Source organism: Orbicella faveolata, unplaced genomic scaffold (assembly GCF_042242905.1).
Source record: "Orbicella faveolata isolate gen_17 unplaced genomic scaffold, um_ofav_v1 contig_46, whole genome shotgun sequence".
Taxonomy (NCBI): Eukaryota; Metazoa; Cnidaria; class Anthozoa; order Scleractinia; family Merulinidae; genus Orbicella; species Orbicella faveolata.
The window spans coordinates 11,871,571-11,887,772 of record NW_028301576.1 but is presented as its reverse complement, the minus strand read 5'-3'; the positions used below and the strand labels follow the sequence as shown (position 1 = coordinate 11,887,772).

The window sequence follows — 16,202 nt, the reverse complement described above, 5'->3', positions numbered from 1 at the left end:
TGAAATATTTAGTATATTTACAAATGTTCAAATTTCCTGACCATTTGGTAATTTCCTGTGCTTTATCAAGGGACAAACAATAACCAGAAATCGAATAACTAACTATTTTGCCAATCATCACTTCAGTACAACAAATCAAAGCCTGTTTTCCGACTGAGTTTTTATTTTTGAGTACGCTTATACTTGCACAGCTTTTATGTTAACTTGACGATCTAAATAACTCACGAGAGTATGTTACTTCATGGTTAGATGCCGACTAACGTCTGAGTTTGGTGATTATCTAGACGTATGAAGCTATATATAGCAACTTCCCAACTAATTGACGGGAATTCTGTTGGGTGGTGCCTAACGCTGAACTAGAGAATTTAGTCACCAAAGTTTGCATCAGAGTTAACGGTACTTTGAAAAAGTTGTTTCATCAATTATTTTAATCTCGTCATACGCGATTTCAGTATTTTAGCGTAGAGATTATATCGACGAGTAATCAATGACGTCAACGACTAACCGATGACTGAAACAGAACTGGATAGAATGGCCAATTCTCTCTATGAGAAGCGCCTGCAGGGAATCATGGTAGTTGCATTCATCATCTTGGACTGGAGAGAAAAAGTGCCATGTCTATGTCTCAGTAATTGATCATCGGTAATATTCAATGACTAACTCAACCGTTAACCACGGATTACTTATTGATTCTCCATTGATGCCATTGGGTCTTACGCCTGGACAAAGGCAAACGAAGCGTGTTCGAGAGCTTAAGCGAAAAGAAGTGCCAAAACGACACTCGCTCCTTCCACCTTTGTCTAGGGAGTTTCTGTGCTCATGACAAGCAGTGTTTACGGGTGGAACGCGCATTCCACACAAAAAGATAATCAACCAACACTGAGTACAACTGATGCAGTGCAAGAGTCCAGCTGCCTCGCCAAAAAAAAAAATATATATTAATAATAACAATAATACTAATACTAATACTAATGATAATGATAATGATAACGATAACGTTAACGATAACGATAACGATAATGGTAATGATAATAATAATTTATTCTCGGCAGTGCAGTTATAGCACAAAGGCTAGTGGGGACGAGCAAACAACTGAAACAAATAATTCAAATTCCACCGACTTCTTACAAACCAGTCATTCTAACTACATTACGTTGCAAAAAGTGCCAGCAATAGAGCTGACACCTTCTGCAAGTGGTGCAGCAATGGGTTCTACAGCAGAAAGAACTGCGCCAACAGCTGGTACAACAAGACTTCCCACAAGCTGAAGTGCTTGTGTCCAAAATCCAGGTTTTTCGACATCCTCTCGTCCTTTGCGAGTTAGTTTGATCTTGCCATGTAAGTCGTCGGTTTCCTTGACTCGTTGCCCTATCAATCCTTCTGTTGTCGATGCTGTTAAGGCACTTGATGGGGCTTGTTTGATAATTTCATCCAGCTTTGCGTTCATGTCATCACGGAGTGCCTTCATTTCCGCATCGTGTTTCTCATTCAGCTCCTTTATTAAGGCTTCGCTGTCGTCTTTGGCGTTGACCTCCAACTGTTGACGAAGAACCTTTTCCTCCTGTTCTTTCTGAGCAGCCATCTCTGATAGTTTCTTTATCATTCTCATGTTGTTTTCGTTGTGTTCTTGCAATGCCATGAAGCGCTCCTTCAAAGCTTGATTTTCCCTTATGAAGGCTTGCCGTTCCTCTTGAGCCCGCTTCATGCTTGTTGCGATCATGTTATCCATTTGACCTTGTTGTGCCTTCCGCTCGCTTTCCAGTTGCTCACTAAATCTTTTCCGTTCCTCCTCTAGATTTTTGAGCAACATTTCCATCTGGAAATTTAAGGCGTGAAAACGACATATATACTTAATGGGCTTACTTGATTTACTCCTTCTTCCAAATATTAAATCATTGTTGGACGAGGTTGAGCAAAATATCGTGATTTGTCGGTGGCGAGCAGAGCAAAAATTGATCCGTAAGACACTGATCATGACAAATAACGATATTTTGCGATAACCGAGTTCAGCTTAGGGAAGCGATCTCCCGAAAGCATGGTTTCGATTGCGCATGAGCAGATAATTATTTGCAGCACATTTAGAGGATACTACGCATGAGCAGACCAATATTTGTCGGCAGTTATTTGCATGGAAGTCACTTGGTGGGTTCTCAGTCAATGAAAAGGAACGAAAAAAAAATACATCGAATGACAATGTCAATGATCTTGGAGACTTGTCGTTTGATGTGACACCGTGTTACCATGATATATGTAAATAAAAAGCACTTCGATCGAAAGAAATTAAAAAAAGTATTAATAGGCTCTTTAATTGCAAAATTCGGTCTCATGGTGCAAAAAACGGCCATACTGGGACGTAATTTAGACAATGGGACATCCAAAGGAACGTCAAAATAGCTATACTGGTGCTAGTTGCTTTGCTTTGGAAGTCGCACTGTGTAACTCGGCGTCCAGCATGGCTTTTTTTGTACCTTGTGTCCGGGTCATACAGAAGGCCTATTAGTCTGTCAATCTCCACATCGTACGTGGCCAGCTCCCTTGCCTTGCAAAATAAACCCGTGATATCAAATTCAATTGAATGTACCTCTTTCTTCCTTTCCCGATTTTCTTCTTGCAAGCGTGATTGTTGTTCCTGTTGGTCCGATTAGGATATTATGTTAGGCTTATTTTTAATATTACATTCTTTGGAATTCAACTCACGTAACTAAAATATTAGATGTAGACTGGGTACCTAATAAATTTTTACTATTTATTTGCGTTTAATGTCCAGTTATATTGATGTTAAAGAAAAGACATTCTTTTCTAAAGAGAGAACAGTTTAAACTGATTTGCAGGGATAAATTCTCCTCTTTGTTACAACGCCTAATAGCTCCTAATGTTCGGACTGACGGTGAATTTTTTCCCTTGCATTGATCTTGATATCATTTAAGTTGTTAGTAAGTTTGTTTTGAATGTAACGATATAGCTAGACAAGCATGTAATGGAAGACCCTCTACAATGAACCATGCAATAACAACACAGGCCCATATATATGGTACATGTTATTTAAGAAAAAACTCAAGACCTTCCTTTTTTACTTATGAGTAACTCTTTTTCATATTTAAAATTTTTTTTTAGAGTCTAGTTTTTTAGGTATTTTGCTAGATTTTAAGTTTTTAAGTTTCTTAGCGTAATAGTCTCGTAGTTTTCAGGGATACTTTTGTAAAACGCCTCGGGCAAATAATGGATGTGTGCGCTATATAAATGAACTATTATTGTTATTATTGTTATTATTATTATCAGTATTATTATTGTTATGTTTCATGTTCAAATGTCTCTAAAAGCACTCGATTATAGTACAGTATAGACTGGAGTTTTAGAGTTTACCAGAGTCAATACTGTTCTTTCGAAAAGAGCATCCGCTAGAGACTCTCAGCCCAGGGCGTGTATCACCATGTTCTTAGAATTTGGGTTAATCTCATCTTCAAGCTTCCTATTATTATTATGATTATGATGATGATTATTATGTTTCATGTTCAAATATGTCTCTAAAAGCACTTGGTCATAGTACAGTATAGACTTGAGTTTTAGAGTTTACCAGAGTGAATACTGTTCTTTCGAAAATAGCATCCTCTAGCGACTCTCAGCCCATGCCAAGGCGTGTTCTACTTAGAATTTGCGTTAATCTCATCTTCAATCTTCCTATGAAAAAGTTCTTCTAAACAAATAAGGTATGTACTTGTGCTGCTGATAGTGTAATTTCATAACCTTGCAACTTCCTTGCACTTACTTCCAGTCTTTGTCTTTCTTGGTCTAGATACGCCTGGGCGGCCAAATTTCTGCTCCGCTCGTCGTCAAAGTCTTTCAGTTGTTTGAGCAGCCCCAGGTATTGTTCCTTCTCCTTCATCAATTCCTGAAACAAATAACGGTTATTTTTCATTCAGGTTTTTTTTTTTATTTTTTTTTATGACCGAACATATGAATGCTGCGCTTGAGATTGTGTGCTTTCTTCAATGAAATTTAAAATTGAAAACGGAAAATGAGCCTAAGATGATTATATTTAGAGAAAGTCATGTCGCGTTAAGGCTTTTATGAAAGCAAAAGCATATAAACTTCTGCTGTTATTCAGTGGAATTCAATGAATTGGTGTCTTCAAGATCACTTCCGCTTTCGGAAATCCCTGAAGGGTATGGAAATAGCCAATTCTGCGACTCTCTTTCAAAACGTTCTCAAATCATACTCACATAGACAGTCTCGACATTTTCTTAGCCTGGGGCCCGTTTCTCGAAGGCTCCGAAAAGTTTTCGCACCCGCAAAGGCGTAGCAAAATCTCAAGCATTATGATTACCGAGCTGTTTTATTAACATATTCTAAATATGACCAGAAGATCCCTTCACACAAGAAGTTTTAGGCGTGTAAACCTTTCTGTTTTTAGATACAGACTGACTAAAAATTGCTTTGCGGGCCCGAAAAGTTTCCCGAGCTTTCGAGAAACGGGCCCCTGGTCTTAAAATCTGGGTCTACTGTGTACAAAGCTGTTAGAAATAGCCTCAAAGACAATTTTAGGACAGATGGAAATAGTAAATTATCATCATATCATATCAATCATCATCTGGACTGTTGTTGCATGTATACATGTATGAACGTATGTCTGTTACCGTAACACGTGTGATAGGAAAGTTTCACTTGACTGTCCAAAGTACCTCGTTGTTTGCAAAACATTGGCTTTGCATTTTTTTTACGACGCGCGATTGGTTTTAAAAACGAGTGCCACTTTCCCATCTAACCAGAAGTGGAACCATACTGAATAGAGACGGATAGTTATGAAGCCCGGCAAACATCAAAGAAGCAAACAAAGATGCCAAGATTTATGTTGGAACGTCCGCGACCGTGCGCAGTATTTTGTTTTGCACTAATTCACTATGCATGAATATAAATAACGGAACCAAAACTTTTCTATTGGTTACTTCCTCAGTCAGTAGTAAACAACTATTGTGTTTTGTGCACGTCAAGGCCAAAAAAAAAAAAAAAAAACGGACAAAAACATACAACAAAGAACTTTGTCGGATTTCGTAAACATTCCCCTTTATTAACGTTCGAGGAACCAAAATCAAACGTGACTAGTACTTGTTCGCACACATTTTCCCACAGTTCGCGTCGGCTACTCGTACATATTTTCTTCGAATTTTGATTGGTTCACTGGATTATCTGAGTCCTTTGTGATTGGCCAGAGTGATTACTTTAGTTTTGGTTTTGCGACACTCAATTGACAACCGTTCGAAGCCTGTTCCATTCAGACAGAGTGTATTTTGAAAGAAAATAAAAATGCGTAAATTAAGGATTCCTTACTGGATGAAACTCGAAGAACACTGCAGCAATGACATCTTTGGCGCCTTTTGCAGACTTGTAGTAATCATCTTTAATTCGGGTGTACCCGTCAATGACGTCATCAAAAGATACTTTAGCTGCTTCTTTGCCCCGTAGTTGCTGTAGGACTGGGTCCAAATGAGTTCTTTTTAGCTTTTCGAGGAGATCCTTACAAGATTGTTTTGTTTTCGTTTCATTGTCTATCAGCCAAGACTTTAACTTACTTAACACAGATTCCTAGTACAGTTAAAGACAGAACATAATGTTGAGTAATGTTGAGTAAAACATCAAAATACCACATTTATATCAAGGTAAACTCATTTCCTGACCGACTATGACTAACAACCTTTTCGTAGGCTGTACAAATTTTAGTTTTTGTGAGGAGAACTGTTATTGGTTAGTTGGCCCTTCAAGTTGTTAACTGTATCGCCTTGTACAAACGCGAAGTTGCGCTGGCTTTCTGTCTCGTACAAACCACCAAGTTCCGATTTGCATTATTTCAAATCGTTTTCTTTTACATGTGAAGCTTTCAAAAAAGCTGTCGGGCTAGGGTAAGCCACCAACGATTGTAAAGTGGCCTAATTATGTCCTTATTTCAATAGGCGCGGTAAATAGGCCAGTTCAAGTTTTCTTAGCAGAACACAAGGTCTAATTGATGTGTTACTTTTAGCCTTACGCTTACGACTGCAACAGTGACTGCAACATCCAGAATGTTGATCACAATATTCATTTGCGGATAATCTCCGAGAAACACTGACCTTAAGCTCGCCCACAGTCCTTTCAACTGTGTTGGTGGAGATTCCAGCCATTTCCGCCATGAACTGCTCTTGGCACACATCAAAAGCATCGCTGTGACGCATGCGTATCCTGACATTGCTACAAGGCAATTCATCAGTTAGCTGTGACGTCAGGAGCGCATCATACGTCACCAGAGCAGCCTGTTTGGCGTCCGAGCATTTCACTGCAACGAATGTGTCCCAGGCACTTTGCACATTAGGAATAACATCGGGCCTGTTTATCGCGTCAACATAGAGTTGAACCATCACCGCCAAACCTAAATGGAGCGAGCATGGGATTATTTAAACTGGAAAAACAGCAGGAGCGAGCTTTGCTAATCTCAAGGGACTACAACACGGACTGGAGTATATTATGATGTATATGAAAATATAAATTCAGCTTTACGTAGTTATTTAAAGAACTTCCGGGCGTGTTTAATGGGAATATAATAACTCTATGAACTAAGTGAACAAGACAACAAGTTTTCCGACATCATTAGTGTCATATAAACTAAGATATATTTAAATCAGAGAGGAAGGGAGAGAGTGCTAGTGACTGCACCCAAAAATAGGAATCTAGCCGAGAAATTGAATCTATAAGGTGAATTTATTCAACTAAAATAAAAAGTTTCTCTCCTTTTGCTTTTTACTAAATTACACGGGAACAGATTCAGGACGAATTAATGACTGTTAAAACTACAGCAACAACCGATAGCAACACCAAAACGTACAGAAATAATAATATAAGTGATATGACTAGCAGTAACGGTGTTGTGTATTAACTAGGCTTTTGAACCAGAGAGAATAAACGCAGATAACGTCTGCGAGATCGAAGAACAGATAAAGAAACGAAAAAGACATATTAAACTGGTATTAAGACACCGCAAAGAGAAAAATCGATCTTACCCTCGCCAGTGACAAATTCTCCATCATTGAAGCTGTGTTTAGGAGAGAGAGTGGTCCTTATCAAGCTTTTGAACTTTTCTAAACCGCTCAAAAATTTGGGATTAATCTCATCCTTTCTCTCGTTTATACTTTTCATTGTCTCAACATCGACTGTTGGAGAAGGTAGTGTGAACGCGTCAAACCCACTAAAAAAACGCAAAATGCTTTCAGCTACTTGCTCGTTTTTAAAGCCAGCGGCTGTAGAATCTTCTTTAAAAACCTGAAAAAGAAAAAGTGGTCAGATGACCTGCACCTCTTTAAAACTTCTATTTTGATTCGTCATTGTTAATCTGCACCTCTTTTGTTTTTAGGGCTAGGGGCATTGTTTGTGTTGTATAACTATCGTTTCGTTTGGCGAATCATGAAGACCCTTGTAAACGGTGCGTGGTCGCCCAAAATGGTCAAAAAATAGCAAAACGCCAAACGTTTTCGACATACTGTCATCTTAGTGTCATCTTGTCATCTTAGCGTCACTACATATTGGGGTTTTCACGAACAAGTTTCTCGTTTTTGCTAGGTAGGAAAATTTCAAATGAATTCGTCTTTGCGATTACCTTTTTTAAGAAGTAATCCTTGATGTCCTTACAGTCAGATGGAATGTCTTTCGTCACATCTCTCAGTAACCAAATGAAGTGAGGAAATGTTTTGTGAAAGAACTCCATGTCTTCCTGACGACCATCTTCTCCAGTGTTCGATCGTATCTGAATTCTCTGAGATAGTTTTGTAATGTATCTAAAAATGGTTAGGGAGTAGGTTTTTAAGGCATGGTTCTCAAGGTTCCTCGCCTTATATTCATTTCCGAAGCAAAAAAGATGCGATAAGTGCGGTTGAACTGACTCCTAAGAATTTGTTGAAATTCTAACCATCAGCTGAGGAATGTCACGTTTTGAACTGATGGGTGTGAGACATGAAGAATCTACCGATATAGTGCAGCCACGCCCTATGGACACCCAGTTAATACGGACACCCGACGAAAAGGTCACTGGCAGATCATGAGACGCGGATAACCGACACTCTCCCCAGATCATTGTGACACGCTGTCATATAAAGTTAACCTCGCTTAATTGACACTGGTTCTCTGTTCACAGTATTAAGGCGTCTATATTTACGAGCGTTTATCTTCATCGAGCCCCAATGACCATATTGCCAAGAAAAAGGCGATAATAATGATGCATGAAAGTATGCAAAATAATACTTTAGTGTACCTCATCGAGGAAATAAACCTGATTCGTGTTAGTTCTGCTTGCCGAACCTCATAGATTAGTGCTATAATTTAGCACTCCAAGTCAGACAGGAGGAAAAAAAGGTGGGTTTGGCTGTCCTCAAGAATGTTTAGATATAAGTAATTGTTGGTGATAGACTTGCTGAAAGGATACTCCAGTCCTTCTGTGTCATGTCTGGAAGGAACATCTTGGGAATTGTATATCAGCACAGAAGCCAACAGAACAGTTAAAGTAAATATCTGATGGTCATGAAACCCTTCACTGGCCGCAGAATCAATTCCTTCAGAGTCCAGAAGCACCACTGTAAACTCCTGACCATAGGAATCCTAGATAATAACACAAGAAGACAAGAGAGGTGACCCTTATATGGGACATATCCTAAGGTTATCACTCTGGGGCAAGTCGTTCAAAGGGTGGATACCGCTATCCAGCGGATAAATGTTCCCAAAAGAAACCATACTATCCACTGGATAGTGCTTTATCCGGTGGAGAGCGTTAACCACCCGTTGAAAAACCTCGGACTGACGTTTATTTCTTTTTATATTTAGATCGCTCCCGACTACAAAATCCTAGGAGGTTCTATAAATGACCAATCTATAAGGCGAGCTTAACTAACGTGAACAGCCCAAGCGGCTTCATCCTCCATTAAAACATATACGAGGCGTGAGCAGATGGCTGATAAAGAGAGCTAAAAATATCTAAACAAGTAAAAGTTACTACAGGAAAGTTTAAATTCTTTTCGTTAATACTACAAAAGTTAAAATTAGAAATCCATGCCTGTCAAAATATGGTCGCCATGCAAACAGCAAGATCTTGTCCAACTACATGTTATACCAAAGTCGCCAAATTTGGAGTTCATTGCTTTATGTTTTTTTTGTAAATTATAACCTTTCTAAGAATGTGAAGGCCTCAACCCCCCCTCCCCTTCCTCGTTCTTTCACAGCGTTAATACAGTTCAATGTAAAAAAATCATTTGTAATCAATTAAGCATTAGGTTTGGCACATGAAAAGCTCGACGTCTGAATCAAAACGTTATAAAGTGCTTTGATATAACTGTTTTACTTTAAATACGTGTAGCACCACCTTATATTTTTCAGGTACAATCCATAACCAGATTCCCATGGTCTCGGCCACCATTTCATGTCCAAGTGGGAAAACCTCAGGTTGGTTAAAGGCTTCGCTTAAGATATAAGACTTTCCCTTTCTGTATGGGCCAGCAACCGATACCACGCACACAGGACCTATTGATATCATTAAAAATAACACGTATATAATAATAACATACCGATTCGATTTAGCGACCGCCTCTCGAATAAGCGCCTTCTTGGAATGTGTTTTTATTACTAAGCGCTCCCATTCCAATAAGCGCCTCCATTCTAATAAGCGTCCCTGTTCTAATATTATAATATTACTAACAGCGCCGTCAGAGTTTATATCAACGGAGGTTCATCTTCCATGCCGCATTACAAACAGTGGTCTTCGTCCGAGTTTCTCAACTATTATGTCCATGTGCGTGCATAATTCCTTTAGAAGAATGATCTCTACATCAAAGTTTGTGGCGATTGCTCAGCTGATCTTTCTGGCCAGGAGGGATCCAAGGTTCAACAAGTCCGTTTTGAACAATCCGTTGTTTCTCAAAAAGTAACTAAGCGCCCTGTCTCGAATAAGCGCCCGCCCTTGAGGTACCAAGAGTAAATAAGCGCCCCGGACGCTAAACCGAATCATTGCGGTAATAATATTAATCATTTTGTGTAACTTTTTAAAGTGTACCTAGCTGTAAATAAATATGAAAATATATCAGTCATATTTACAGGTACTGCCAAAATACACCAACAGTAACAACAACAATAGTAATAGCCCGCGAGCAGGCTCTCATCGTTGGTGACACGAGCAAAGCCGTCGGGGAGCGAAGCGAGCCTGTGAGAATGAGAGCCTGCACGGACGCTATTGTTTTCCGAATACAGGCCCTGTATTCTCGCTGACACAGCTCGCTGACTCCTCTCGACTCTACTCCTGCCGCAACGCATGAGAACTACGACAGTAGCAACAAGAACGAGAACAACAACAACAACAACAACAACAACAACAACAACAACAACATGAACAACAACCAACTATCAATTGTATTACAGAAACTGTTGACGAAAACAATCTTAAGTAGACTGAATGAGGCTTCCCACTCTACATTGGTCGCTTAGGACTGTCTGAAGTCTAGTTATATCAAAAGGGCACTAATCAATTTCTACCAAATAAAACAAATTATTTCGAGAGAAAATGGGAAATTTTAGTAGTAGTGAAATGAAGATCACAATATGAGGAATCCCAGCTTACCCGTGGAACGTTGCAGGGACAGTCAGCTCAATTAAATGAATTTATTTTCCTCTGTTATTATAAATATTTTAGGTTACATTCCATGCATGTTTTTGAACTGACAGCCAATACTTTAACAGGGTCCACAACAGCAACCATACGTTTCCTTCTTGGTCACGCACTGGAAAGTTACACCGGATCCATATATTCTTTTTAATGATTTTTAACATAATTACCAATGCATCAAATTAAATTTTTGTTCATTGTTTGATTGAAGCTATCTTCAGCCTGATAACGTATCACAGTATCGCGAAAAATTCTGGAGCTTTTTCTTTAGACGTGACAACAGCAATTGAATGTCTCTATTATTTACCTTTAACTTTCCTTAGTTGCTCAAGTGCCGCGTCGATCACATACAGAGAAGAACGTTTGTCCCCTGTCTTAACAGACTTGCCCGTTTGTGGGTTCCACTCACAGTTGTCAGGTAAACAGAGTGGAATTGCTAATTGTCCTCTACTTGAGGGATGAGTCTCTGTCAAGAATAATTAGCAGTGGTTAGCTCTTTAAGCTCTTATGCCATAGTCATGGTCAGTCTACAAGGAGTGCTGGAGATAAGGGACATGTAAGATCCGCGACAATACGCAGGCTGTGAGCCAGGGACTCAGCCATATGTAAATTTCTACAAAGCATGCATTCACGTTGCGCACGCTCTCTCCGTTGCTCTTTTGCCCCCTCGCCTTGTCGAGAGCGTGACATTTGAGGTTTTTGAATGTTTTTTTTTTCTTTCAATTTGTAACATTTTTCATTTACCGTTTGACCATTTCTGAAATTGTTCTTTAAAATTACACCGATGTATACTACTGGGAATTAAATAACGCTACTTAGCCGAGAATTGTTTTACAGTGGAACAACGAAGGGCCAAGGGACTGACAAAATATGTTGGCTACAACGAGGTTTTCGAGGTTATTTTCCACATCACTGGGCCAGGAAAATCGTTCGTTATACCGCGGACTTCGCTATATAGAGTTTCTTTAATTGGAGGTTCCACTGTACTAACCCGCGTAAGTTTGGAAACTATTTTCAGAAGCCCAGGCGAAGGGTGGAATTAAAGTCTTCCTTATTTTGGGGGAGGTACGGTCGCCTAAGCAAATACCTTTTTCGGAACTTCAAGGGTAGAAAACGTTTATCTTTTACTGAAATCGTTAACCTAGACGGCATTTTTCTCTGAATAAACCTTGTTTCGTGCTTTCTGTCGTTTCGTGATTAAGTATATCAACGTACATTTCTACCAACCTCCATGAGCCATCTGTCGAGATTGAGCTTTGAGTTTTACCTCTGTAGTTTTCGGTTGACCGTCGTGGGTTTCTAAAGATAAGGCCAGGGCTCTTGATAATTCTTCTTCTTCAAGAGTTTGCATTTGAAATTCCTGTTTGAAATGTTGATTGAAAGTTTGTTTGTTGAGGAGGGAAATAATAAACGTCATCTTGTATTGCCCATTTTTTTTTTTTAAATTTCCATATTGGCGTTGACCTCACTTAAAAGTCTCACATATACCTTCTATAAGTCACTGGTAACTTCTCTGGAGTATTTCCACTCTAGACTAAAACTTCGACGCTACTTTACTGGAATAAAAATGCACAAAAATAATGTGGTACCAAATTCCTATGAGATGGCTGCCTTGAACTTGAGTCGTAACGCTCTTCTATACTGTGGCTTGGGACTGCACTCGCAGGCTTATCCTCTTGAGAATTCTTCAGTGCTTTGGCTAAGGCTTCGTCTTCGTCCTCTGACTGGAAACGTCTCAGGGGGTGAGATTCCTAATCAGAAGGCAATCAACATTTTAATCTTTGTGACGGAGCATTGTATGTTTTTGGAAGCTAACATGGGCCAACTTATATAGAAATCAAAACGAGACCACTACGAGCTATTTTGAGACATTTTTTGTGTTCTTCCTAAACTTCAGTTGTCCTGAGGTTTTCAAGACATGCCTCTACTTGTATTCACGAAAACGTGCCATTGTAAGACATGATAGCTGACCTCCTTCTTTGCTAAGACATGCCTTAAATATAACTCCATTGTGACAGTTATTTCCACTCATCAAATGTACTGTTTCAAGTAATATTGCTTTTCGTCGTGTATAAATCTTTCTCTAGTTTTTCAAGCGAACCTCAGTCACATCAGAAGTTTATATACAGCAGTAAAACCTCTCGTCGCATGTGAAACTTTCTGTCATTTATGTCACAAGCTACAACGAGCAATCCATTGCCTGTTACTTTTATTGCAAATATTAAGAATTCATTACTGTGCAAGAATATCAAAGTATACTTAAACACTCGTAGTTTAACGAAATAAAGGCAGGTTAGAAATAAGCTTCAAATAAAAATACAAGGATTTGTTTTAAAGAACTGTTTCGGTGATCTCCATCCATCTTCAGATTAGACAGCTACTCGGTGTGACATAAATACCACAGGCTAACCTGCAGTTATCTTAACATATGGGCATGAGACATCGTTCATGATTAACACTTAAGACATATTTTAGTATCTTCAGAAATATTCCCTCTATAAATAGACATTTGGTATGATAAAACATTTCTTGAATACGGCACCTGGACTTTTTGCCATTTGGTTCTTTGACCACACAGGGCTTGTGCCCAGCTCTCCGGACCCTCCTTGTACCCCACCTCTCCCAACTCAATAACACTCACCTCCATTTTACTTGCCCTTCTGTTATGCTGCTTGAAATCTTTTTAAATGTCTTCAATTTAAATGACGTTTGGTGCTTGTTGTTCTGCAAATTCTCATCTCACTCCACGCTGTATTAAGAAGTACAACAAAAACAGAGTAGTCAAGGACATCAAGAAATCCAACATTAAGAAAATGTAGTAAGTTCCCGAAATTCACTCAGCTACTTTAAGCTGGAAGAAAATAAGATATATTTTTTATCAGTTGCATTGGACGGAGAACCACTTGTTCATTACTTTTTAACTGTTATGTGCCACCCCTGCCACCACCCCCAACCACCGACCATTGACCACCACCCACCATTACCACGAGTATCGAACGGTAGTAATACATTGAGAGGATCAGAAATAAAATCCTTACAAGTTTGTAACAAAAAAGAGCAATTTTCTATGGATAACTTAAGAATCTATCTCGACTGTTAAAACTGCAACTTGATACACGCGTAAAAATAAAGTACTGTAAACCACTCGACGTGGTTTATTTTGTCTTTGAATTTAGATTTGTAGCAGTGTACGTGGCAATGATTAATTTCAAGGAGACTTGGGGCCTTAGTAATACCATGTGTGTGTGTGTGTGTGGCAGGGCGGGGGGGGGGGGATTGGGCCCCCCTCCACCTTTGAAATTTCGCCTCAAAATTTATCTGGGAATAATTTGGTACGGCATTTCATTGGTCAAGTATGTTGATGTGTCCAGGGCAACCATATTGTAACAGGCGTGTTTTATCAAATTTGTAATTAAATGAAAACAACTTCATAGCCGGTGACTTGCAGTTAATTTTAACTTTTTGTCAGTTCTGAGTATTTTTCAGCCATATTTGGGTAGTTTTCGTAACGTTTTATAAAAATCATTATTTCTAATTGGCGGCTGATTTGAAACTACATCATATGGCGTTATCGTTTCCCGTTATACATCGCAAAAAGAACGCTTCTGGAAGTGCAATGAATGGTCCAAGAATTACAGGGTGGAGACCTCAAGAACTCTCTCCTCTCCCCCCTCCCATGACCAAGTAGACTAAAAAAGGGTTAAGTTAACAAAAGCTGGCCTATTACAGTAAAACGTTTGTATTTTGGTGATTATACTTGGACCTACCTCAAAACCAGTAAATCATTACAAAGTCACATCAGTTGAAGATGAAAGCTCGTAAAGGAAACCCTATGTTCAGGATCCGGAGAGGGAAGCTTAGTATTCTACTGCGTTTCAAGACTGTTAAATAATACATGTACTCCGATTTAAACACAATCAATCTTTTGACAAACTTTGAGACATTCAGGTAAAACAACTCAAGGTGGGATTTGTTTTGGTTAATTTCCCAACTCCCCGGTTGCCGGGTTCTCTAATTTCTGCATTTTTCTGGCGCTAGTCTCTGAAGATTGATTCATTGTTCAATTACTTAATAGCAAAGATATCAGTGACGTCACCTATTGTTATTAATATGCAAACCAGAGAACTATTGGTTGGTGAAACAAAGAACTCTTTTGTTTAACGTTTTTAACATTTAAATCACAAAAGCAACGTTTGTAAAAAAAATATCTTCCCTATAGATGTACGTAAAGCACGATCAATGAAAAATTCAAAATGTGTAGACGGCGAGATTGGCATGCATCTGGCTCAACACGGAAGTCGGTAAACTCTCAGGAAATATCGTAATTTCTTTCACGTCCACGGTCTTTTCCGCAGTCGAACTTTAATTTTGTAATAAAACAGCCTCCCCTTAGCTAGAATCTTTATATAATAAGGATCTAAAAGGTTAGTTTTGCGAGAAAAACGCTGCTTTTCTGAGGACGTAATCAATATTTACATTCATAAAATATGGAATTATTCTGCGAATGTTCTTTAACCTATCGATCACTGATATTTTCCTGTCTTTATGACCCTATCAAAGTTAGATATTTCGATATTAATCCGCGAGTTAACAACAAATTTGCAATGATAAACGATTACGTTCAGTTTGTCACCAACATCAACAGCTGAACATCTACATGTACATCGACGGAGCTGTGAAATCGTTACAGCGGCCTTCGGACCCATGAATTCAGCCATGTATCATAATGCTAAATCACCTCAGCTACCGTAAGACATCAACTCACTTACCTCTGAAACAGGCTGCAGTTTTCAATCAAGGTGTTCTCAAGCTAGGCCTACGAAACCTTCGGAGTGTTTGGCGAGCTGTTACCACGAAACCAATGCTCCGTTTCCACGAAAGAAGTTGAATTGTTTGTCAGCAGTATTTAATTACAAATCCGGGAATTTACCCGGCTTATTATTCAGACACTAAAGGTTAAATTGAACGCTTGAGTGGTCAAACTTGTCACGGTTTCTTCGTTTCGAGTGGTAACGTGGGATCGTGACTAAAACCCCACACGAGTACATACGAGAAACGTAAGAGTACACAGGAGTAACATACGAGTACATACGAGTAACATACGAGTACATACGAGTAACATAGAGTATATACGAGTAACCTGCGAGTACATACGAGTAACATGCGAGTACATACAGACACATACGGTAATAAAGGGGTTATATACGAATACACTGGCTAACATACGAATACATAGGAGCAACATAGATGGCAGGAGGGTAATAAACATGTGATGTATCATTTTTCTCTTTACATTTCATTTTTACGTGTGCGCGGGTCATGTTTTGCACAAACTCGCGACTGCGCTCAAGTGCACTCGCGAAGTATTTGAAGGGGTATTACAGGGGTATTTCTTCAAGTCGCGCATGGCGAAAGAATTTTCAACTGAAATTGATGTCGAATATGAGTGAATGGTTTTTCTTGAGAGAAAGCGCTTCGTATATTTTTCCCATCCAGTTCATTCACGGAAACGTCTAGGACAGATCCTGGATTTTAGAGA

The 16,202-nt window shown here is 39.1% G+C and overlaps 1 protein-coding gene across 3 annotated transcripts; it reads right to left on the bottom strand.

Annotated features, from left to right (window-relative positions):
• Positions 1–135: 135 nt before the first annotated feature.
• On the bottom strand, positions 136–15,635 carry LOC110047878 (guanylate-binding protein 6-like). 3 transcript variants are annotated; one of them, XM_020753625.2, is made up of 15 exons: positions 15,433–15,621; positions 14,431–14,493; positions 13,305–13,412; positions 12,253–12,414; positions 11,891–12,023; positions 10,971–11,129; positions 9,371–9,528; positions 8,441–8,613; positions 7,619–7,796; positions 7,026–7,284; positions 6,102–6,397; positions 5,326–5,580; positions 3,767–3,889; positions 2,582–2,629; positions 136–1,816 (listed from the first exon to the last, which is right to left on the bottom strand). In XM_020753625.2, the coding sequence occupies exons 3-15, from the start codon at positions 13,308–13,310 to the stop codon at positions 1,145–1,147; spliced, it is 2,622 nt and encodes an 873-aa protein (XP_020609284.2). In that variant the 5' UTR covers positions 13,311–13,412; positions 14,431–14,493; positions 15,433–15,621; the 3' UTR covers positions 136–1,144. The 3 variants fall into 3 exon arrangements, with proteins under 3 accessions (XP_020609284.2, XP_020609283.2, XP_089134564.1); XM_020753624.2 differs by lacking the exon at positions 14,431–14,493; XM_089278438.1 differs by lacking the exons at positions 5,326–5,580; positions 14,431–14,493 and having other exon boundaries at positions 15,433–15,635.
• Between the last annotated feature and the right edge of the window lie 567 nt (positions 15,636–16,202).

Coding starts and splice junctions, on each gene's coding strand:
- LOC110047878 (XM_020753625.2), bottom strand. Junction 12,024..12,252: donor AGCCATCTCATAGGAATTTG/GTACCACATTAT, acceptor CATTTCAAACAG/GAATTTCAAATGCAAACTCT. Junction 1,817..2,581: donor ATCGGGAAAGGAAGAAAGAG/GTACATTCAATT, acceptor TTAAATTTCCAG/ATGGAAATGTTGCTCAAAAA.